Source organism: Xyrauchen texanus, chromosome 41 (genome assembly GCF_025860055.1).
Source record: "Xyrauchen texanus isolate HMW12.3.18 chromosome 41, RBS_HiC_50CHRs, whole genome shotgun sequence".
Lineage (NCBI taxonomy): Eukaryota > Metazoa > Chordata > Actinopteri > Cypriniformes > Catostomidae > Xyrauchen > Xyrauchen texanus.
The window spans coordinates 3525152-3550660 of record NC_068316.1 but is presented as its reverse complement, the minus strand read 5'-3'; the positions used below and the strand labels follow the sequence as shown (position 1 = coordinate 3550660).

At 41.2% G+C, this 25509-nt stretch overlaps 1 protein-coding gene and 1 gene segment (V, D, J or C); both read right to left on the bottom strand.

The window, feature by feature from the left end:
• LOC127634237 (immunoglobulin kappa constant-like) overlaps positions 1-25509 on the bottom strand; it is an 86257-nt gene that overhangs the window by 47028 nt on the left and 13720 nt on the right.
• Positions 22982-24849, bottom strand: LOC127634087 (uncharacterized). Its single transcript, XM_052113505.1, has 4 exons — positions 24700-24849; positions 24392-24550; positions 24105-24197; positions 22982-23635 (listed from the first exon to the last, which is right to left on the bottom strand). The coding sequence occupies exons 1-4, from the start codon at positions 24847-24849 to the stop codon at positions 23312-23314; spliced, it is 726 nt and encodes a 241-aa protein (XP_051969465.1). The 3' UTR covers positions 22982-23311.

Below are 25509 nucleotides of genomic sequence, written 5' to 3'. Positions count from 1 at the left end.
ACATCCAAACTAAAAAAGTCCAATGAATGTGTGCGGAGAGGACAACCTGCCGCATCACACACTTGTTTAGGCATGGGCTGAGATGCCGACTCAAGGGCATAAGAGCCCGGAGTAGCAAAGCATCTAGCCCATAAAGTTCGATGAATGTGTGCGAAGAGAACCCTATCGTAACACAAACTTGTCATAAAACTGATGAATGTGAGCGGAGAGGACAAGCCTGCCGCATCACAAACTTGTTCAGGTATGAGCTGAGATGTCGACTCAAGGGCATAAGAGCCCGGAGTGCAGAACATCCAAACTAAAAATGTCCAATGAATGTGTGCGGAGAGGACAACCTGCCGCATCACACACTTGTTTAGGCATGGGCTGAGATGCCGACTCAAGGGCATAAGAGCCCGGAGTAGCAAAGCATCTAGCCCATAAAGTTCGATGAATGTGTGCTAAGAGAACCCTATCGCAACACAAACTTGTCATAAAAACTGATGAATGTGGCGGAGAGGACCAGCCTGCCGCATCACAAACTTGTTCAGGCATGAGCTGAGATGTCGACTCAAGGGCATAAGAGCCCGGAGTAGCAAAGCATCTAACCCATAAAGTTCAATGAATGTGTCTGAAGAGAACCCTATCGCACCACAAACCTGTCATAAAAACTGATGTATGTGAGCGGAGAGGGCCAGCCTGCCGCATCACAAACTTGTTCAGGTATGAGCTGAGATGTCGACTCAAGGGCATAAGAGCCCGGAGTGCAGAACATCCAAACTAAAAGGTGCAATGAATGTGTGCGGAGGGGACAACCTGCCGCATCACAAACTTGTTTAGGCATGGGCTGAGATGTCGACTCAAGGACATAAGAGTCCGGAGTAGCAAAGCATCTAACCCATAAAGTTCGATGAATGTGTGCGAAGAGAACCCTATCGCAACACAAACTTGTCATAAAAACTGATGAATGTGAGCGGAGAGGACCAGCCTGCCGCATCACAAACTTGTCCAGACATGAGCTTGAGATGTCGACTCAAGGGCATAAGAGCCCGGAGTGGCAAAACATCCAAACTATAAAAATCCAATGAATGTGTGCGGAGAGGACATCCTGCGCATCACAAACTTGCTGCAGAGGGAGACCTCTAGCCAAGGTTTTAGAGGAGGAGAGCCCTCTGGTAGAGTCGCCCTGAAACCTACTGGCGAAGCTTGACCGCGCCTCGTGAGGCCGGGCAATAATGAGGATGCCTCTTTGAGGGTACCCGCCCACCAAGCCGTGGCAAACCGCAGTGGCCACATAGAACCTGGCAGTGGCGAGGCAAGTGCCCGCTGACAGTTCTTTCTACAGAAAATCCAGAACTGAAACAAACTGGCAGTTAGCTGGTTCTGTAATAAGAACTTTAGTAGAAGGAAACGCATGCAGGTGCATTTGCGTTACTACGTTCAGCCCCTCCCAAGGGGAGGGAGGGAGGACTGGGCGACTCGGGAGAAGTAGAGGAGACATTGCGCTATCAACAGAGGCGAAGAGGTCCTCTTCTGCCCTGTAAAATCTACCCAGATCAGTTCCAAGTGGAGGAGCCCTAGCACTTGAAATGGTCTCGATAATCTCAAGAAAAACCCCGTGAACCTCATTTGGTACCCTTAGGGGCCAGACATGAAAGGTTTCACAATTCGGGCCGGGGATGAAATATCGTCCCGTGCCTGAGACAGAAGGTCCCTCCTGTCCGGAATCGCCCAAGGCGAGCCGTCGAGGAGAGATATAATTTCTGAGAACCAAATCCTGTTCGGCCAGTGAGGCTATCAGTAAGAGGCAAGACCCTTGCTGGCTGAACTCTGGCTAAGACTCCTGGGAGCAGAGAAACTGGGGAAAAGCATACCGACACATTCTGGGCCATGTATGCTCATCAGCGTCCAGACCCAGGGGGGCTGGGTGACTCAGAGAAAGTAGAGGGACATTAGCGCAGTCTCTTGAGAGGCTGAAGAGGTCCACTTCTGCTCTGTAAAATCTCTCCCAAATTTGTTGTACTACCTCGGGGTGGAGTTTCCACTGCCCCTCGGTATGTTCTGTCTGGACAGCAAATCTGCTCCCACATTTAGGCGTCCAGGGATATAACTGACCTGAGTGACAGGAGTTTACCCTGGGCCCTAAGGAGAATCCGGCGTGTCAGAAATACAGCTGACAAGAGCGTGGGTCTCCTTGATGATTTATGTAAGAGGCTACAGCTGTATTGTCCACCGCACCAAGACATGGCAGCCTCAGGAGGAGGTATTTCAGGGCCAGAAATACAGCCATCAACCCGAGACAGTGACTGTGACAACCGAGCTGGCGACCCTCCTATCCCCTTAAGCTGGACTGACCACTTAAGGCCGCTACCCGCCCGTCAGGGAGGCGTCTGTCGTTAGCAGTCTGCGACAACAAGACGCACCTAGAGTGGGACCCAAGGCAGAAAACCGGGGTCTGAACCACATAGAAAGGGAACGAAGCCTGAGGCGTAACCCTATTTAGCCCAGGGTTTTGGCCCTTGGAAGAAATCCCTGGCTTTTGGCCACAACAAAAGCGGTCTCATGAGCAGAAGGTCCAGAGGGATCACCGTGGGCGCGTTCAGCCCTGAGACCTGGAAATCGTTGATACTGATAACAGTGCAACCTAGCCTGACTCTGCTCAGGGTGATCTGAATGGACTCAATCCTAGCGGGAGACAGTTGTGCCCGCATTGTGATTGAACTCCATACGATGCCCGATAGACAGTGTTCTGAGTGGGAGAGAGGCGCTTTTCTTGGCGTTGAGCCTCAACCCCAGAGAAACAGATGAGCTAAGGCGATGTCCCTGTGCTGAACTGCCAGTTCCTGGAACTGCGCTAGGATCAGCCAGTCGATCTACGTAATTCAGAATGCAGATGCCCGGAGTCGCAAGGAGCCAGCGCTACATCATGCATTGTGAATGTGCGGGTAAAAGGGCTAGGCTGAGTGAAAGAACCTGACCCTGGAAGACTTCAGCCCCGGAAGTGAACCTCAGGAACTTTCCATGTTGTGGCAGAACTTCTAAATGAAGTATAGAAGTGCGTCATAAGATCGATGGTGACCAGCCAAACGAGTTGTAGGGCTTGAGACACGACCGTCTTGACAGGCATCATCTTGGACTTGAACACCCACGGGTAGTTCAAGCTTAAGATCTAAGCCAGGCGCCACCCCTCACCCTCCACGGGAAGCGGGAAGTATTTAGTGTAATAACCTAACTCTCTCTCTGGAAGGGGAACACATACCATGGCCCCTTTAACCAGGAGATTGAGTTTTTTTTTTTTACAAAAAAAGAAATTCGGTTACTGATAGTGAGAACACGCCGTTGAAACACGGAAAAGCGGCGAGAGAATTAAATCCTGACGCCCTTATAAGACCCACAGAACAGAATATATCCGGCAGAAGTTTCCACGCTGCAAGGATCTCTGAGATGGGTATTATATCTTAACACTTCCTGTTGAGGGGTTGTCGGGTGTTTCGCGTCCTGAATAAAATGCAGGAACAGCGAAAACACCCAATTTTGACGGAAGCCTCTGCAACCCGAAACACCAGAGGTGGCGGGAATGGAGGGGCTTCGAGGGGGTACCGGGAGGGGTGAAGTGAAGCACGCGCCCGTCCCGAGGGAGCTACCCCTAATCTAGGCACAAGACCGTCAGGGTTTTCTCTTACTAGAATTTATAGTCCTGAGGTCTTGCTTGAGGGCTGGCAGGGCGAGACTGTCCCCAATCCCTGGGAGGAGGAGCACGACTCGCCACGCTTTGCTTTTGAGCCTCCCTTCAGTCAGGACCGAGGTGGGTCTGAGGCTTGCTCGTCAAGCGCCAGAACCCACACTCAGGTCGTCCAGGAGGTCAGCCTGGTACGCCTGAAAAACAGCATAGTGTGCAGAGCAGCACCAGCCTGACCTGCTGCTTGATAAGCCCTTCCCACTAAAGTGGAGGTTGTCCTACAAGGCTTTGAGGGAGAGAGGGCTTCTTAAGTGACGATGCCGAGCCCGGAGAGATAGCCCATAAGCGTCTCTTCGACCGGCGGCATCACTGAATACCCCGTGCCTCAGCACCCACGATAGTCGAATAAAATGGCGTCGAGGGTATGTGAACACGGGAAGAAAATATATATATATATTAATTTTTAGGGGTTCTCCATGAGCGAAAAAGCTCTTCATGGAGGTTATCAAAGAAAGGGAAGGGACCCATGAGGCGTTCCCTTTCTTAGACTGGAAGATAAAATCTATCCCCTAATTGGTGCGTTTGGGGGTCTCTTTTTGCGTGGCCAGTCCAATCTGGCAACCCGACGATAACAACATCGAGCAATTCCTCCGTAGATTTTTTATCGCGGACGGAAAGCTTCGGAGGCGGGAAGAGAATAGCGATCCACCTCATGATCCGAAGAAGCGTCGGAGCGGCCGAGATCATGTGAAGGACCAGCTGGGTTTGGGGAGAGAGTGAGAGAAAGGGATTAACCCGTCTCTTGCTCCTCAGCCAAATCCATGCACGAGCCCCACGAGCGATCTTTTCGTGAGTGCTGACTCCCGGAAGCAAGCGAGGCGAGCACGACGCACTCTGCCTGTTAAAGCAAATCGCAGTGCTCGCACCCGCCCTGCTGCAACGCGAGAGCAGCGTGCTCTGCCCCCAAACAAACAGCAAAAACTGATGTGTGCCGTCTTCAGCTATAGAGCGAGAAGAGGGGAACACGCACCGTTTGCTTTGTCATTCTCTCTCTTTTTTTTTTTTTTTTAAATATATATATATAATATTTTCTAAACAGAAGAGAAAAATAGAACAAAGTTCACTGCACACTGCCTAACAGAATCTATCTCCTAACAGAGGAAAGAAAGTTTGACAGAGTGTGTGAAACACACAGAAACAGAATCGCTCTGAAAAAAGAGTTTCTGACGACACCTGGTGACGTATCCATTTATAGCCTGGCCTCAGGTGCATCTAATGATTACATCAGCCGAGGCTATAAATTCCGGTCAATGTTCATTGACGTGTTCCACACATAATTCAGCTCGGCTCACAGCGAAAGCTGTTCCCCCGTAGCGCTTAGCAGCGCAACATCAAAGTGAAGCCTTTTGTAAAGGGAACATTAAACATGCATAGTGTCACTGGCAGGACATCACGATGCAAGCCGCTGATTTCCAACAAAAACATTGCTGCACGCTTGAAGTTTGCCAAACACCACCTTGACACGCCACAACGCTACTGCAAAAATGTCTTGTGGACAGATGAAACTACGGTTGAATTGTTTGTGAAGAACATGAAACCACTAAATATGGCGTAACAAAGGGGAGTTAGAGTTAGAAAAGAAGATCCATCTTTTGGAGTGTCCCAGTAAGAGCCGGAGCTGAACCCAATAGAGATGCTGTGGAATGACCTCAAGAGAGCCGTTCACACCAGACATCCTCATATGTTCGAGCTGAAGCTGTTTAATAAGGAAGAATGGTCCAAAAATGAATGTCGTGAAGGTTTAATCCGCAGCTACCGGAAACGTTTGCATGAGGTTATTGCTGCCAAAGGAGGATCGACCAGTTATTAAATCCAAGGGTTCACTTACTTTTTCCAGAGCACTGAAAATGTTTAATGGGCATGAAAGATTATAATTGTTTGTGTGTTGTTATCTTAAGCACATTGTGTTTGTTTATACTTGTGATTTTGATGAAGATGAGATCACATTTTATGACCAATTCATTCAGAAAACCAGCCATTTCCAAAGGGTTCACATACTTTTTCTTGCCACTGTATATAGTTGCCAAAAAGGTCTTCAGTAGCATGTCATGAATGACTGCATCTATAACGTGAAATTAGTTAAAGAGATGTGTGATGTAGCAGTTGCCTTCAGAATCAAAGCACATGCTCATCATGTTCCATTTAAAACAGTGAAACCCCTTTTTTTGGGCAACAGCAAGAGGTGTAACTCCAATAATTGACTCTGATAAGCCTTTTAGTCTTGGGTTACATAAAAAAATGATCGGAATGAAATTAATAGGTTAATAGTTTCCAGCATTTAACTCCTTTGGATAATTAATTTGCCAGATGCTTTCCCAATGTGTCTTATAGTGCATCTAATGTATACACATGATCAGAGTTGGGCTACAGGAATCTAATTTGCTTTTTTGGGATCATGAGTACAACTTTGAAACAGCACAAAGGCTTGTGTGCAAAGAATAAGCCTCAATTCAACACATTTCATAAAAAAAAATTATAATAAAAACATTTATTTTTCATGCATCAAACCTAAATAAGTTACATCTCAGTAATATTCTGAACTGAGCCAGATGAACAGATCTGGAACCATAATATCCAGCTACTAGCAAGAGTTGTCTGACCAAAACAATACTGATACTACACAGGACAAGTGTACGTGTGCCCGTGTGACTGTCTGACAGAAAACTATTTCAGTTTCCCCAAAGTCTGATCACTTACCTCTCTCTTTAACACAGATACAAAGTTAGATTAAACGTATTATACACCATAACAATGATGATGTCATCTTTATGTCTCAGATTCTCAGTTTGTTTTGATTGGCAGCCAGCAGATGGATGAAAGTCAGGATACATGTAGGGGATTACACGCTCATTACAAAACTTTATAATCATCATCCTGCCATAACCCAAGCTTTAGAAGTATCTTAGAAACATTCTACATGTTATACCTGTTTACACTCGCATAGCGCATTCATTCTGCATATAGATATCTATAGTGACTAGTAGCCCCTAAAGAATAAACTCTCACACACACACACACACACAAATAAACACACACACCAACTTGTGCAACGATGACGTTTCCTCTTCTTAATGAGTGTCTCATTAATGATGTTTATAATTCCACATTCAATAATGAAATTACAGCATTGTCTTTTGCTTTAAACAGTAGAATTATTCAACCGCTTAACTGTTGAACCCAGTGACAGCAACATTAGCCAATGTCTTACACTGAAAGTGTCAAACATCTGAAAACAAATCTATGGAAAGGGATAATTGGACATGTCTTTTGAAGGGATAGTCCATCCAAAAATGACAATTCTATCGTCAATTACTCACCGTCATGTTGTATTATTTTCTTTCTTCTGTTAAATACAAAAGGAGATACTTAGCATAATGTCCGAGCTGCTCTTTTCCGTACTGCTTGCGTATTTGTGTGGATTTAAACGAGGCACTAAAAAAACATCATAAAAGTGATCACAGAAGTACTTCATACGACGTGGACACTATATTTCAAGTCTTCTGAAGCAATACGATAGCTTTGTGCGAAAACCAGACTGATATATTAATAGTTATTCACTGAAAATCTTCTTTTGGCGCCTTAGAACGCATCACACCAGGTCTGACATCACTGATGCCAAAAGCCTTTGGTTTGTGATATCACACGACTGCAAATTCTGCAATACCAACGTCGAAAGGCGAGATCGATTAATGACTTAAATTTCGGTCTGTTCCTCACACAAAGCTGGTGTATGACTATAGCATACAAGTCATATGGGCCATTTGTATGACGTCACTGTTTTGATTATTTTTGGAGCTTGGTAGAATAAATCAACATCAACTTTCCTTAAATGACAAACAGAAACACGAATGGTACCACATGAGGGTGAGTAAATGATGACAAAATGTGCATTTTTGGGTGAAGTTTCCCTTTAAGTCAAGATGAGAGAGCATGGGTAAAATAATTCATTTCATCTCCAGTTTGATCGTATCTGAGAGACCAGCGTTGATCCGAAAGAGTTTGAAAGAGAGACCGACAGACGGAGAGCGAGGTGACCCGGGGCCGGTGGCCTCTATAGGGACGATATTCTGAAGCAAAACTCCACAGATTAAAGTGCATGAACATACAGGGGAGGAATTCATTCATTCTGTGTATCGGAGAACTCTGCTGCAGTCTGTTCGAGTGTGTGTGTGTGTGTGTGTGTGTGTGAGCGTGTATTTATCACTTTGTGGGGACCAAATGTCCCCATAAGGATAGTAAAACCCGAAATGTTTGACCTTGTGGGGACATTTTGTCGGTCCCCATGAGGAAAACATCTTATAAATCACACTAAATGATGTTTTTTGAAAATGTAAAAATGCAGAAAGTTTTCTGTGAGGGTTAGGTTTAGGGGTAGGGTTAGGTTTAGGGGATAGAATATAAAGTTTGTACAGTATAAAAACCATTATGTCTATGGAAAGTCCCCATAAAACATGGAAACACAACATGTGTGTGTGTGTGCGTGTGTGTGTGTGTTTAGTAGTCTTCCACCCAGCCGTTCTCCTGAATGAAAGCATCGATCACTTCCTTCATGGCCAGATTGGGAATCAGCTGATCTTGTGTCAGTGGGCTGCGGGTGACCGGGTCAAAATGACCGACACGCTAAAGAGAGAGCGAGAGAAAAAATATCAAATATTTGAATGCTCTTGCAGCTTTATTTGTGATTATGTAACGGTTTTGATCCTTCGGTCTGATTGAAAAAAGGCGTTCCAGGATATTTAGTAAAACAGCACGGGACATTTCTGTTTTTATCACTCCACTTGTCTGCATCTTTTAAAGACATTCTTAATGTAGTAAACGATAGCAGGGAAATCCACTATTACACTTATAAAACAAATAGAGAGCAGCGGATTAAACACTTTCTGAAGAGAGAAGATGCCAAATTTACTGTCACACTCTTAGCTAGGGATGGGCATCGTTAAGAAATTATCGATATCGATGCCATTGTCGAGTCTGCTTATCGATGCGATTCCTTATCGATTCCCATATCGATTCCTGTACCATTTGCTGAACACTTACAGGGTGGCTTTGAGAGTTGTTGGCTTTGAATGTCTAATTTAAAGTGGTTTTAGAGAATGAAAACTGAACCTGATCTTGTATACAGCGATAATAATAATTTAAAGTTTATTAAAGTGTTCTATTAGTACACTTCTTTTCAACTAAAAATAAGAAAGTATACTTTCAGTCTACATTTTATATACTTCTCAAAAATATACTCTCCATAGACGAGTAGTGTGTCTTGTAAACAAGCATGCTACACAAAAGTCTGGGATCATGAAAAGCGTTAATTTGTATACTGATTAAGCATTAAATCGAACCTATGAAAAACACTGATAGGCAGGCTATTAAAAACAATAAAACTGCAATGAAATTTACTTAATTAAAAAAAAGATTTAGGCTATCGCCTGCAACTCCGTGATGACAGGAGGATATTTGACTGACAGAAGGGCTGTGTGTTTCAAGGCTTGTTTAACATTGCATACGGAGAAAACCGGCGTGTTTTGTTCAGCATGCCGCTTTTGGGTGAAAAAGGACTGCTGCTCTAGTTCTATCATTTTCGGGACAATTTGGACGAATTCGGAACATTGGCTCTCGGCTCACGGGGTCGGGGCTGTCCGATTTTTTTCAGGACGTACTGGTCACCCGTACAGACTACTTGATAACAATATTGTATTTCTCCCACCTACCGAAATTCGACCTGCTCTACTGTCATGAAAGGGTGCAAACCTTTCACAACGAACCTCACAACCTTGCGATGACATTCGTTCACCCTTTCCTCTGTCATCTTGGCTCCCTGAGCAGCTAGCGTGAAAGGGGTCTCTCTCTCGCTACTCTCACCAGGCTGTCTGTCACTGTCACCATCTACAATGAATTAAACGAGCGAATATTTGCACATAATTTGACTATTTAGTTAGAAAAGATCATTGGTTACTTATCTAGAATTAATGTTTTGATATAACTTATAAGCCTACCTACCATTGTTTGTGGAGCGCAGGCTGTCAAATATAGTGCACTCCTGGTATTTAATGCCATGTATGTTATTTAAGTGTTTGAGCATATTTGTTGTGCTCCCCTAGCGAGAACGCTTTGCAAAGATTACACTCTGAATGTTGCTGATCGTCTTTTTTGTAAAATTAAGCCACACTCTCGATCGTTTACGTCTCGTAGCTATCGCGCTTTTGGGGATTTAAAATCCAGTCGCATACTGTAGCGTCATGCCGCGACGCGGGAATGGATCCAGTCGCATACTGTGACCGGCGTCATGCGCGGCGCGGAATGGATGGAGCGGAACATTAGGAATCGTTAGTGGAATCGTTAACGTGTGGACGCGTACGATTCCGATGGATCGGAAAGTTTGGAACCGGTTCCAAACCGGAACCTGGAACCGATTCCCAAGCCTACTCTTAGCAACTTAAAGGGGTAGTTCACCTAAAAATGATCATTTTCACATCATTTACTCACCCTCATGCATCCCAGATGTGTACGACTTTCTTTCATCTGCAGAACACAATTTAAGATCTTCAGCTCTGTAGGTCCATACAACGCAAGTCAATGGTGACCAAAACTTTGAAGCTCAAAAAGCACATAAAGGCAGCATAAAAGTAATCCATAAGACTCCAGTGGTTTAATCCATGTCTTCGGAAGTGATATTATTGGTGTGGGTGAGAAACAGATCAAATTACAAGTCCTTTTTTACAATAAATACGTTCAAACAGCCCTCCTAAGAGTTCACCTTTTATCGCATTCTTTGTGTCGAGTTATCCAGGGAATTTTACACATCAGCATCTGCCTCTAACTCGAAAATGAGCATCAGCCATTCAAAAGGACGCACGGAACAATTCCATATGGACTTTCCACAACTTGTATTCATTTATCAACAGATTCCATAACAGATTAAACAGTAGTCAGATCCAAGGTTCAGATTGTCCAATTAAACTCAGTTTCAATTCAATTCAGTGGTACACAAATCCAGATAATCACTTCAGTTTGTTCATTTAGCTTCCTTCATGAATTTGCTTGTTAAGTTGCTTTCTTAACCACTTAGATGAATCTTTCTTACTTGTTAGCTTTTCTTAGCTTTTGTTAGATTTTGATAGATTTTGTTAGGTTGATAACCTTAAAGAAACAAAAAATAAACACTAGCATTACTATTAACATTTACTTAAATATAGACAAAATACTATGTGAATAAAATTTTCTTATGCACAACTGTCTCAACATTCACTTATTTCTAAGTCTAAGCATAATAAGTTTAAGCATAATAAGCCTAATACACATTGTGTTAACAAACTGAAACAATTTGTGGTCACAATTCACTGTTACTTAGTGTAAACACACACATGAACAATATGTACATTACCTCCAAACACTAATGTTTCACAATATGAGTCAATTAATTTCTAAATAGTCCATGATCATCTTCAAATAGCACAGATTAGAGAGATAATCAACCCTTTCCTGACTAGAGAATGTTTGATCCTACCATCAGCGTCCCTGGGATGACCGTTCGCTGGTTGCGCTTTCCCCTTCTTTCCGCGTTTCACTCACATCAGTCTTTAAGCCCGAATGCTTCTCCACACAGAAGACACTTGTGCCACTGGATATTGATGTCTTATTCCTCTTTCTGCACTCAGTTTTCTCTGCTCGCATCCACTAACAGCTTTTACTTCCGTAAACTCTCCGCTGTTTCCTTTACTATCCGTTTACTACTTCACACTTTGTGCATATTAATAGTAAAAAAGGACTTAAATATTGATCGGTTTCTTAACCACACCTATCATATCTCTTCAGAAGACATGGATTTATAGATCTCATATTAACAGCCCGCTGGCGGGCCTGTAAATGTTAAAAATAAAACTATGCGATGTACACAACTGCTCTGTGTAAATTGGTACACATGCTACATATCATTGGAAAGCTACATTTCTTGATTTTCTATTGATATAAACCATTTTAAGATACAATCACAACAGCAGGTACAATCTATATCTTTGTCAGACCACCAACATATAAACAAACAATAACAAAATTTAGGCAACTCACCTATGAAGCCTCATAGTAGTCCACTGATCCATAACATCCCGACAAAATGGTGATGTTACATTGTCAAATGTCCAAACGATCAAATCAAGTAAAATGTTTAGTCCAAATCACATTATTACATCAATAAATATCCACAGACTCTTGTTGCATCATTTCAAAGCACCTTTTCTTTCACATATTCTCTGTCATAACTTCAGTTCAGATGTAAACATTTCCTATATCCAGTATCAGAATGGATGCTGCACTCTGACCTTTTGATTGACACCTCATTTGACCCAATAGGAGCTTCCATGCCCTGTCCAAAGCCTTCAATAGCCAACTATAGTCTGTGTCAAATGTAAGTGCCTCCCCCCATTCCTGTGTGTAAAGATCAAGCCAGTTACAGCCGAGTGGGAGGATGACTGGCGCATCGTATAGCCAATTAAATTCTGAAAACAATGATATGCGGCTTTAGTGGGCAGTTTCAAGAATGTTTCTAAAAAGTGTGTGCGTAATGTTTACTTGCTAGCACGAGGTGATTTGTGCGTCTGTGCGCAAAAGCTGAATAGTGTAATTTTGGAGCTGTTTACAGATTTTCAGATTGAACAATGGCGAAACAGACCAGGAAAACAAGATTTTCGCTCCAGAATGTGACAGAAGAAGCCATTCGTTGTGAAAGCGATGAGTCTAGAGATGAAATTTCTGAACAAAATATGGATGATTTGTCATATGTTGATTCTGAGGAAGAGGAAATGTTTATGGAGGGAGGAGACATTGCTCTGGACAAGTAAGTGTTTTCTTGTGTTTTATAACATATATTACTGTATATTCCGCATAAATAAGCTTTAGTTTGAATAATGAATACACTTTTTGTAATTACCTTTTGTCGTGTGTTTCCCCAGTGAGTGTTTGAACTGTAGTTCAAACCGGAGTTGTTTATGTTTGTTTGTGCATGTGTGAGGTTTTAGTTCATTGTTTCTTACAGATCTAGCTCTATTGGCATAATATATAAATATATGTGTGTGTTTTACCAAAACATATTAAACTTCAGTTCAGATGTAAACATTTCCTATATCTAGGCCTTCGTTGCCTATACTGTCTGTTCATCATAACTCATCTGAAATTAATTTGTATGTCTTCATAAGTCATTCACTTTCATCTTTCTTCGGACCATGTTTCAATCTATGGGCATCTTCAAGTATTAGGGCTTTTTCAATGTTCCAAATTTCAAAGCACATGAGTTTAACATTCATGTCAGCCTAACTACATTACTTTTAATTTAAGTATCAACACATTTCAGCATGATGCTGTTCAGCATGATACACTTTTAATGCACGTGGCCGGGGACGTTATATTTGGTTGCAGGTAAGTAGGTTTGGCAATCATTGGATAAAATCTGTGCTGAATCAAGCTCATTCATTTCATATTGCTCCTGCTGGTAAGTCATAGCTCCCTCCTAATGCTTTTTTCAACTATGTTGCCAAATGCCTTATTGATTTCAAAGTTAAGAATGTTGTCGTTTTTGCTCCACTTAATGTATGTATATATATATATAAAAATTAAAAAAAATCTTTCAGGGCAGCTCTCGTCAGCAGCTGGCACTAGGATTCATTTCTGTGGGCATCACAGCTCTCTAGGCATCTCGCATCAGATACTGGAATTCAGTCCACTGGAGCTGCATGTCATGGACCATGCATGGTCTGCTGATTTTACGGGGCAAATTATATATAAAAACATGGGCCCTGCCACATCTCTCGAATTTCTCAGCATAAAGCTTGATTCTCTAAACATGTAAGCTTCCCTGCCTAAAGAAACTCGACAGGATCAGGTTCTCCGGTCAGTTTGGGTCTCATCACACAAACTCCTGTCCCTATTAGGCCACCTCAATTTGGCCATGCGCATCATTCCTCAAGGCCGCTCCTTCGTTTCCCGCCTCCTCACACTAGCCCATTCCGTAGACAACCTCTCCGACATCATATCAATCTATGACGGCTGCTGCTCGGACCTCCTCTCTGGTCACAGATTTTAAATCACTGGAAAAGCATTTCCTTTTTTCACAATAGAATCCTGAATCTCCGGATGACATGTCCCTTTTCACGGACGCAGCTCCCTCCGTAGGATTCTAGGATCATGGTTCACAGGGAAATAGCCAGATGCATTTTTTTTATACAGCTTCCTACGCTCCCTCATCCGCTCTCTTTGAAATTCATCGTCACCGCCAGCGTTTCAGAGCATTTCCTGCAAACTTCATTATCTCAGCCAGACACATTCCTGGGTTTTTCCAATGTAATCGCTGACTCCCTCTCCCATTTCGCTTCCAGAAGTTCCACAGACTATGATTCCGTTTTGATGTGTGAATGATTCTGATCTCCCAGTGTGCATGATCATTTCATTTTATGGTCACACTAGAAATCTGAAATTTCCTCCCATATTTTTCACATCCCTAGCCCCCATGTCGTCCTTCTGGTTCAGAAACCACCTCACCGATACCCTAAAACTCTGTGTTCTCTCCCCTTATATCTTCTCAGGGGACTCATTTTGCATCGGAGCAGCTATTACTGCCGCTCATCAAGGTATTCCAGAGTCCACTATCAAGATGCTCGGCCATTGGTCTTCCTCATCCTACCTGATATATATTCAACCTGTCACTCAAATCATCAAACAAGCTCAACTCTACATCAGCCGTAACTTTTCATACCTATCTGGTGGTGGTTGGTGGCTCTCTCTCTCATCACATCTCTTCCTACACAATGATTCATTTCAAGCACATCCATCATTTTGCAAGGATAACCTGAATGGAAACCTGAACCTACTGGGCCTGGACACCTCCCTCTGCATCTGGATCCTGGACTTCCTGACTGGGGGACCTCAGTCAGTCCGGATCGGGAACAGCATCTCCACCACCACCACACTGAGCACTGGGGCCCCCCAGGGCTGTGTGCTCAGTCCACTGCTGTTCACTCTGCTGACTCACGACTATGCAGCAACGCACAGCTCAAACCACATCATCAAGTTCGCCGATGACACAACTTGCTGGTGGGTCTCATCAGCAAGAACGACGAGTCAGCAAACAGAGAGGAGGTGCAGCGGCTAATGGACTGGTGTAGAGCCAACAACCTGTCTCAGAATGTAGACAAAACAAAAGACATGTTTGTTGACTTTAGGAGAGCACAGAGTGACCACTCTCCGCTGAACATCAACGGCTCCTCTGCGGAGATCATCAAGAGTGCCAAATTCCTTGGTGTTCACCTGGCGGAGAACCTCACCTGGTCCCTCAACACCAGCTCTATTACCAAGAAGCCCAGCAGCATCTCTACTTTCTTCTAAGACTGAGAAAAGCACAACTCAAACCCCCCATCCTCACTACATTCTATAGAGGGACTATTGAGAGCATCCTGAGCAGCTGCATCACTGCCTGGTTTGGGACTTGCACGGTTTTGGACCGTTAAGCCCTGCAGAGGATAGTGAGGACAGCTGAGAAGATCATCGGGGTCTCTCTTCCCTCCATCAAAGACATTTACACAAAACGCTGCCTCCGCAAAGCAACCAGCATTGTGGATGACCCCACACAGCCCTCACACAAACTTTTCACCCTCCTGCCGTCTGGCAAGAGGTACCAAAGCATTCGGGCCCTCACTGCCAGACTGTGTAACAGCTTCTTCCCCCAAGCCATCAGACTCCTCAATACTCAGGGACTGGACTGGCACACACACACACACACACACACACACACACACCTGTACACCATCCAACTTTTGCACATATCCAGAGTTGTACTTTAATTCATTGTCACTTATAACTTGCTGCTACCTCAATGTTGTCCATAGATCACTATTTCATAGTATGTTATGTTTACATTTTGCATTTTTAGAAAGTGTCATCTTTTTGCACTTCTCAGATTACAAATGTGTACTGGTTGGGGCTGCACTGTCTCTTACTGTGTCTATTGTCCTGTTCCTTTTAGTAATTTATTGTACTGTCCCGTGCTTTTTTGCACACGTTTGCACGAGTACTTTATGTCGAAATGTTATTTAGTCTGTGTTGTCTCATGTGGTTCTGTGTTTGTCCTATGTTGTTTTATGTAGCACCATGGTCCTGGAGTAACGTTGTCTCGTTTCGCTGTGTACTGCACTAACTGTATATGGTTGAACGACAATAAAAAAACACTCGACTTGATATGTCCCGGTGGAGGAGTTCTAGCTGGCCTTGAGTGACACAATCACACTTTAAGTGATGTACGTATTTCAAGAGCGAAATGCACAAGATCAAGCTGTCTGACGAGTCGGCTGTCATCACTGCTGGTATTGCCATTGAGAAAGAGATCCTTGTGGATTTAAAAACACGAGATGTTCTGCATGACCGTGTGATTGCTTAATTTATTAATCAGGAAAGGATAGCTGATTTTCATAGAGTAAATTGGTAAGTGCTTTTTGCCTTCATATAACATATAACATCAGGAGTTTTCTAAGTGTAAATTTGGCTGCTTGAGATTTCAGTGTCAGTTTTAACAAACGCCTGCAGAAACAAGAGTATAAAACATTATAATCTCTTTTGATAATCGTTCACCTGAAGTACAAATGTAGTGCTGCAGCATTGTTTATCAGTTGGGTTGCTAGGAGACATAGCGCTGCAGCATTGTTTATCAGTTGGGTTGCTAGGAGACATAGCGCTGCAGAATTGTTTATCAGTTGCATTGCTAGGAGACATAGTGCTGCAGAATTGTTTATCAGTTGGGTTGCTAGGAGACATAGTGCTGCAGCATTGTTTATCAGTTGGGTTGCTAGGAGACATAGCGCTGCAGCATTGTTTATCAGTTGGGTTGCTAGGAGACATAGCGCTGCAGAATTGTTTATCAGTTGCATTGCTAGGAGACATAGTGCTGCAGCATTGTTTATCAGTTGGGTTGCTAGGAGACATAGTGCTGCAGCATTGTTTATCAGTTGGGATGCTAGGAGACATAGTGCTGCAGCATTGTTTATCAGTTGGGTTGCTAGGAGACATAGTGCTGCAGCATTGTTTATCAGTTGGGTTGCTAGGAGACATAGTGCTGCAGCATTGTTTATCAGTTGGGTTGCTAGGAGACATAGTGCTGCAGCATTGTTTATCAGTTGGGTTGCTAGGAGACATCTCTAATGAGAGTCAAACCCCTGCTAAGCTAACGAGAGCATTGCAGTTCTGAATATCGGGGAATGGATTGCATTTATGGTCGGAGATATCAAGTTGGAATATCTCACATCCAACTTGAATGGAACGCATCATAACAGTGAACCCTCATGAAACTAAATTTATTGCAAGAAACACTTAAATCGAAAATATTACTAGAATAGATTTTTCCAGGTATTATAGACCTCCTTAATAGATTCATATGAAACATTATGATTTTTGATTGTCTGTTTGAAGTTGAAGAATGGCTTGCTTGAGTTCTTGAAGTTCTGGCTTTCGTGCGTGGACATGTTTTTAAAACGTAAATTGGAATTATTAGTTAGCTGTGACATAATGTATGATGCCCAAATACACAAGGTGTCTTAATCATTGTGAAACTGTGTTTTCTTAATGGCATGAATCACACTGAAGGCCCAGACTTTAAATGCATGTCCCTCCACTGGTCTACGACATCAGGGGTGATACGACAGAGTGTCCATTTATTTCTGTTTCGTTATTTTTATTTATTCATTTTGTTTATTGCATTGAAATAAAATGTCGTGGACTCGGTTGGACTCAGGAAAAAATCCCAAGTGCCAAAAGCTCGAGTCAGAGTAAAAATGTATCCGAGTCCATGACAAGTTGAAGTCCATTAAAATTGGGCTCGTGACTCGAGTACCCCAACTCTAATACTGAGTTTTGAACAGTTGATTGAAACATTCATAAGGTCAGTATGACTGATGAGATCAGACTCAGTGTAAACTGATGAATATGATCAAAGTTCATCTCTCCATTAGTCAAACTCAACTGTCTCATTTCACACAATAAAGAGTCAAACAGTGAAACTGAGTTCAAATATTTGCATCATCAGGTTGGAGTGATTGTGTTCCTCTCAGAATAGAGCAGCTCCATCAGCAGATGTTCACCATCATAATCAGGGTTCGAATTATGATTTCATCTTTGTGGGGGTCTCTTAAAAAAAAAAAAAGTAGCCTATAAGCAGGCGTGGTGTGTGTGATAAATAATTGCTTAACACTGCACTTGATTCTTTTGATTTCAATGTTTATTAATACAGGAGTAGAGAAACGAGTAGACTGTCCTCTGATGATGTTTTTGTTTTTTTAAATAAACCGAATTTTGCCAAAGTTGTACCTGATGTTGGTAGCAGTCTTTTTATTTTTGGTGGCATGGTTGCTGGTTCTGAACTTTACACTATTTCTAAAATATTCTAACTGATCCCCCAGCGTGAGTTATTCTAGGTGACCGTTATTTAGAACCTGTCACTTTAATGTTTCCATGGTGACGCATCATTGCTTGTCACGTTACACAGCGTAACCATAACACAGCGCTGAATGAATGATGATCTGCTTTTATGTCATTTTTCCTTTTTTATACAAAATATTCACAAATGTATTAGCTATAACATGAAACACTGATATTCCGATTGTCAAATATGTGCAAGTGGATGTGTTTTGTTGTTTAAACGCCTTTATAACGATCGCAAGTTAGTTGAGCTGTATGTGCGATGGGCGGCGCCATGTTATTTTACAACACGTCAATTCCTCAACTTCTCACGAAATACATGAAAGTAAGTGGCCGGTGAACTGGGAGAAGAATAGAGTAAAATGTAAAGCTACTTACACAATGTGTATCTGATATGAAAACGTGTCTTATTGTAACGTAACGTTAATGGAAAGGATTATTATTGCCGCTTCCCTAGACATCAGTGTGTATTTTACAAACTCAAAATATTTTTTTGCTAGTACTTATGTGTATTTAAATGTCTGAAACCTAAAATAAACATTATGTGGTTGAAAACACAGAACAGTTGATCTGTCTATGGTTGTGATTAGGGTTGGGCGATGTCCCCTAAATTGGCAGTTGACGATGTTGACAGTAAAACATCGCGATGGACGATGATATCGTCGGTGGGGCGGGGGGGTTATATAATTTCATATAATTTTCAAAAATGATATGAAAAATTATAATTTCGTTATTTTACTAATCCAACTAATGACTCGTCGGCGCTTTATCAGTAGGTTGCATGACACGTGAAGCTTTTTTTTTTTTGGCTTTCACTTAAGAAGAGTTGTGCACTTTTTATTTTAATATGTCTCTTTACATAAATACTATTTTCCACTTAAAAACTATAATTTCGTTATTTTACTATCCCAACTGACTCATCCGCGCTTTCCAATAGGTTGCACGTAAGGGGGAAAAATATTTCTTCCACTTATGGAGAGTTGTGCACTTTTAAGCACTTTTTATTTTAATATATCTCTTTACATAGATATTTTTTTTCTACTGAAAAACTATAATTTCGTTATTTTACTAGCTCAACTAATTAGTACTCATCCGGGCTTTTTAATATATTGCGCGTAAGAAAAAAAAAGTAGCTTCCTTCCACGTAGAGTTGATACAATGGCGTTGGTGTTGGTTGCTAAAAAGGGTACTACTTCGCCTATATGGCAATTTTTTGGATTTAGACCTGATGAGAGTGGACAGCCAAGGGACCCGTCCGAAGTTTTGTGCAAGATCTGCTCATGTGTGATCCGCGCAAAAGATGGGCAGACGACCAATCTTCATGACCACTTGCGTGTGCGCCATCCAGCAGAATATGCCACCTTGCCTGCACGTGCTAGATATGTTGGTATTTCTGGCCAGAAACATCGAAATTTAAACATGGTCTATGGTGAAAGATATTAGACTTCTTTACGCATTTTTCGCCATCCGTTGCGGAGCTATTCGATTTTGCATATTATTTTTTTAAACGTTCATTTGTGTAGTTCATATGACCACTTTACAATATTTCAATAACATAATTTATTTTGTAGCCTGCGCTGAAGTTAATTGTGCTGCTAATTATAAGTGAAATGTTAATGCCGAGTTTAGGTCTGAGTCCCGTTTTCTTGTTCTTCTATGTTTTAATAAATGTGTGTTATTCATATTCACCTTGTTTCTTTCATTTGATTTGACATTATGGATTTATGGCCAAGGAAATTTTTCTTTAAAAGTATTAACCAGACAAAAGTTATTTGACGTTCGCTGGTCTGGGTTTATCTTAAACTGCCGCTTCAGTGCCTATACAAGAGCTATGTGACAGCAAGATTTTCTGCGACACTACAACTACTAATAATTAATTAATAAAGGCTATTTTCTTGTAGCCTACAACATAAAATATTTTAATCTAAATGTACAGTGTAAGACATGTAAAAAAAAAGACAAGAAGCTAACAATGTCAAGATCAATATTTGTGTAGCCTGACACGGTATTTTCACAGACTAACACGTCACGTCTCTGGCATATACTACAGTATTTAAAATAGCATATATGCATTAGTTATATTCTCAATTTAATTTACAGAGCAATCCCTGCAAAGTTTTTAGGTTAATAGAAGAGACTAGGATTAGTGAATCACACTAGCAAGACTCGCAAAAGGGGGGCGTGGCATCACGATGGTGGCTCTACATCGTGATGTTGGTCAGCCATCACGATGGACGATGATATCCATCGGCACAACCCTAGTTGTGATACATGACAGCAGCACTGAGCGCGTCTGTCTCTGGCTCAGCGCCAGCCAAAGCGCGAAAGCACGTTTGAATTTAGCAGTTGATCACGTGATGCACTGACCGTTCTAATCACACCGGTGTTGATCGATCATACGTGCAAAAGGGTTAACATAAACATTGAAGGAATATATTTAAGGAAAAAATGCTTTATTTGTAATTTAAAATAATGGTGCTGATGATTTTTAGAGACCCCCACAGGTGTATGATTTTACTGCTTTCATGGGAGCTCATCCTCTCTCTATGGGAGCTCAGCTCCCACTGGCTCCCACGTAATTCGAACCATGATCATAATACCATCAACACTTAAACAACATGTTCAACTCCTGTCTGCAAAACATCAGATTTACTTGTTTTCATTAAAGGACACAAAATAATCTTTGAAACATTCTCAATCATGCTGGATCCTGTATGTTTATATTTCAAAATCTGTTCATAAATTGATGCATTTACTGAGAACACCATATGTTTGACTTCCCTAATTTGACTTCATGATCTTGTTTCATAATGTCTCTGCAGGTGTTTTCATGCTTCATTGAGTGAAGATTATTTATAAAATGTGAGAGAAAGTCCTGATCTAACTAATGACACAAATAATATCAATAAATCAACTTTTAAACAAAGACAGGAAACTTCAAATAATGTAATATTTTATAAGTTTATTGAATTTTGACAAGAGAAATCTGAAAGACAAAAGTACACATATACTTGTGTGAATAGAAGTCACTGTTAGTCTCCATGTGAGACATGAGTGAGAAGAGCAGAAGAGAATCCAGAGGATCTACACTGTAAAATCCAATTAGTTCAGCTTACTTGAAAAAAGCATGCAAACCGATTGCACTTAAAAAACTAAGTACAGTGGAATAGGTATTGCGTGTTGTAGTAACAAATCCTTGTTTAGTATAGTAAACTTACTCTTGAGTTTAAGTTACTAAAAAAAATGTGTGCAGTGTACTTGACAATTTACTTAAGATGTACTCCTGACTTAGTATAGACTACACAGAATTACTATTTCAAACAACTAAGTAATACCATGTGAACTTTGCTTTGTGTGTACTCTAAACACAATTATTTAAGTTGGGCTAACTAATGTGACAATTCTTGCAACTTAGAATTTCTTGTTTTTAGTTACTTGAAGAGCGTATTTGATAGTAACTCTTACTTCTGTAAATTAAGCACTTCATACATTCATTTTACCTTTTTCAATTTACAGTAATCAATTGACATTGAGATTGTTGTTATTCAGAATAACAATCTCAAACACCAAATGCTCACCTATATGTTAACTCTGTTCTGCAAACTCACTATGTGTCACATAAATGTACCAGGAAGTATCATAAAATAGGAATATTTAACACACAACCACATTATACTTGAAACAGGTTTATTCTTTGAAACTTAACCATTGGTATTTATTTTCCAATGTTAAAATCTAAGTACTAAAACCTTTTGAATCTGGTATAAAGTATGCATTACCTTGACATTTATTCTGATTATATTTTATCATCTTATTGGTACAGATAAACCTTGTTATTTCAAATCAATCAAATTTTAGGCAGGATTTCAGGATTTTGACTTCTTGACTTGGCCGATAAGTAATTGAAATTTTTTTTAACCGTATTATTTATAGGAGTATGAATTTTTGAGAAATATACTTGATTTTATGAGTGTATCCGGTACAGAGATGTTTACTGGGAAAACAGTCAAATCTGTACTTTAGATAGCTGATAGAGATACTAATTGGTTTTGAAGAGATTAAAATGTTAGTCATTACTATACTATCAGTACCACTTGAAGACAAAATTCAGACTAAACTGATCAATATCAAGGTATTAGCGCCAACCCCAGAATATGTCTTCTCACAAAACCAGACACACTTATTACACTGTACTTTTGAAGATTTTTTTTATTTTTATATTTTATGGCAGAGTGAAAGCAACACCCAGGGGTGTGAACAACAGACTCTGTTGGACTGAGTGTTTGCCTATCTGCACATATACATCGGTACCAAAATTGTTCTTCAATAATCTTCCAATAAAATACAGTACACAAAACTTTCTTTTGTGGAAAAACTATTCCAACTCTGACCTTTTATTTAACAATCCTGAACAACTGCTTTGCTTTTGTAATAACAATAAAGTTTAAAGAACAAACTTGGCAAAGAATGAACTGCTGACAAGGACAAGTGACATCCAGTTAGTGTACAAAAATGACAGGGTAATAACAATGCCAACAGATCTCACACATGTATGAATGAACTGCAGCCTCTAAATGTAACTTGCTGATGAACCCAGTGGCTGATATAAAACAATATGAAAGGAGTGCCTTAATTTAGTTTAAGGAACACGTCGACTTTGGGACTTTAGCTTATTCATCGTATCTCCCAGAGTTAGAAAAGTCCATACATACCCTTTTCATCTCCATGCGTCACGTAACTCTGTCTGACGCATCAACTGCTAGCCTAGCTTAGCACAAAGACTGTAAGTAAATGGCTTCGCTAGCATGCTGCTCCCAATACAAATTGTGATTTGACTATACAAATCACAACATTTAAATTGGAAAATGTTGGCGTTATGTTGTGATTTATTGGGAGCAGTATGCTAGCTGAAGCCATTTACTTCCAGTCTTTGTGCTAAGCTAGGCTAGCGGTGTGTGCATCAGACAGAGTTACGGGACGCACAGAGATGAAAAGGGTATCTATGGACTTATCTAACTCTGGGGGATACGGTGAATAAGCTAAAGTCCCAAAAAGTCGGCGTGTTCCTTTAACAATTAAAAGCAACTGGACCCACTTTCATAAACAAATGAGATTGTATGCCAAATGTCACTCTTGAATTTTACCATTCTAACTCAACAGGAGATTTTTAAGACTTTGAAGTTTGGGGGGGAGTTTGTTCTCTCCCAGGCCAAGCATCACTCGTTGAATAAAACCAAATGTGTTTTTCATTGGTTTTGGGTAGTCCAAGTGTAGCGCATATGAGAGTCCAAACAAGAGGCAAAGTGCTTGAGGTAGGTTCTCGAGATTGTCCATTACAATACCTCCTTCCAGAATGATGGCAGTAGACACCGGGTCAAGATGGAGATGATTTGGAGAGAGGGGCGCATCTTCACTGATGACAGTCAACAACCCTACAGATACCTGAGCCCAGGCCTCATTACTGTCAGAATCCTGTATACAACCAAAGAAAAACAAAATTACAACAGGTAAATGTTGATGGACATTATCAATTGTCATCAAGTCGTCTGTCCTGCCAACACTTCCCTCCAGCCTATTTTTATTTAAGTTTTCACTTTACACCCAGCTTAATAACATGAATAAAATTAAGCTCTGATGTCTGTCCTGATATACAACTTATTCAGATGTTATTGCTGTTACAGCTAGTGTATGTGAGGGAGAGAAATGTTCTACCTCTTGTGCAAAACCCACAATTGCAGCATGACAAGTGGGTTGTTGTGTTGTTGTTTTTATCTCGTCTGAATCTTAAATATGCAAAAGTTGTATTTCTATAATTTCACAGGAGCTAGGCTGGTAGCATCACCCTGCTGGTATACACTGAACTGTCACAGCATGCAGCCCATCTTTGTTCTGAACTCACAGTGATATACAGTATGTGCTCCTTTAAGATGTGAGAACTTACAAAGCAGGTGCTGTAGAATGTACTGGAGTCATCACCAAGCAGAACAGAGATGCCTTGGAGAACAAGGGTACGCACTGCTGTCACATCTGGTTTCTAGAAGTGGATAGAACAAATAAAGTTGAAGATTATGCAACATTCAAAAGTTACAATACAAAAACACATTTTTAAAAGTGTATATGAAAAAGGTGCCACCATGTATGCTTAACAGTGCAGAGAACAGTTGCCAATTGGAGTAGTTATTTAATCTAATCCACAGCAAAAACTTAATAAGTCTATAGTAGACTGACCCTTGAATCAATTTGTTGCACAATTTCAGCCAGTTTCTCTCCAACACTTCCTTTCTTGGACTTGAAAATTGCAAGAAAGCGTGGTGTGTAGCGGTCAATAGCACCAAAAAAGTCACTATTCAAGTTAGTCGCAGCTATCCTGTTGAACTCAGCAAACACCTACAAGACACAGGAAAGAAATGTGAGTGAGTAGACTGGCTTGAGCCAGTTTGGAAATTTTGGAAAACCTTTGGTTACCAGTCCTAAAACCTAAATACACACTATGTCATGAAAAAGAAAAAGAAAAAAACATAAACATCAGTACGTACTTGTCTTTCTGTAAAAAGGGCTGGCCAGCGCTCCTTCAGGGTTTTCACTGGAAGTTCAGCCTCCACAATCTCCCGTCTCCGCGAGTGGGAAGGTGCATAAGCAATCGTGATGAAGACATGGTATTGGTTGTTGCCGAGTAAAGCCTCCATGTTTTAGGCGTATAGTGTTTCAACAACTGTCCTCTTTTGTCTGTAGAAAAATACACTGCTTACAGGTCCACTGCATCTGCAAGAAATTATTGTAAGTGGAAATTTTAGGTGTAAGTTGTAAGTCTTCGGTCGCTCTTATGTGCATGTGTTCAATCGCACAGACTTCACTCGGTTAAAAACTTGAGATGACGCTACAAGTCGCGGTAGATATTTTACAAGCACGGACTAGGTGACTTTAAAGTAGCATTGAACACACAGGGTGCAGATGTTGGTTTCGGTTGTTTGATAGGCTGTGTCATTGACAAGGAAGGAAGATTTGCAGGCTGATCAACATCCCGCCCCTCCTGTGACCCATGGTTTGACTATATTGATGTTTTTCCACTGCATGGTACGGTATGGCTCCACTCTCTGTGGTACCACCTCTGTTTAGGTGGTACCACAGAGTATATATATATATATATATATATATATATATATATATATATATTATATAATATCCTCCAAAATGTTGTCTACTTCTTACCTCCAGTGTACTCCAGCCCGCACTGACAAAGCAGCTGTGAAGAGCCCTCAAGGCAGTTGTCACAAGCACTTCTGTAAAGGACAAAGAATGTCTTAGTTAAAAGAAAGCTCCACTTACAGTCATGTGATTTGTAGATT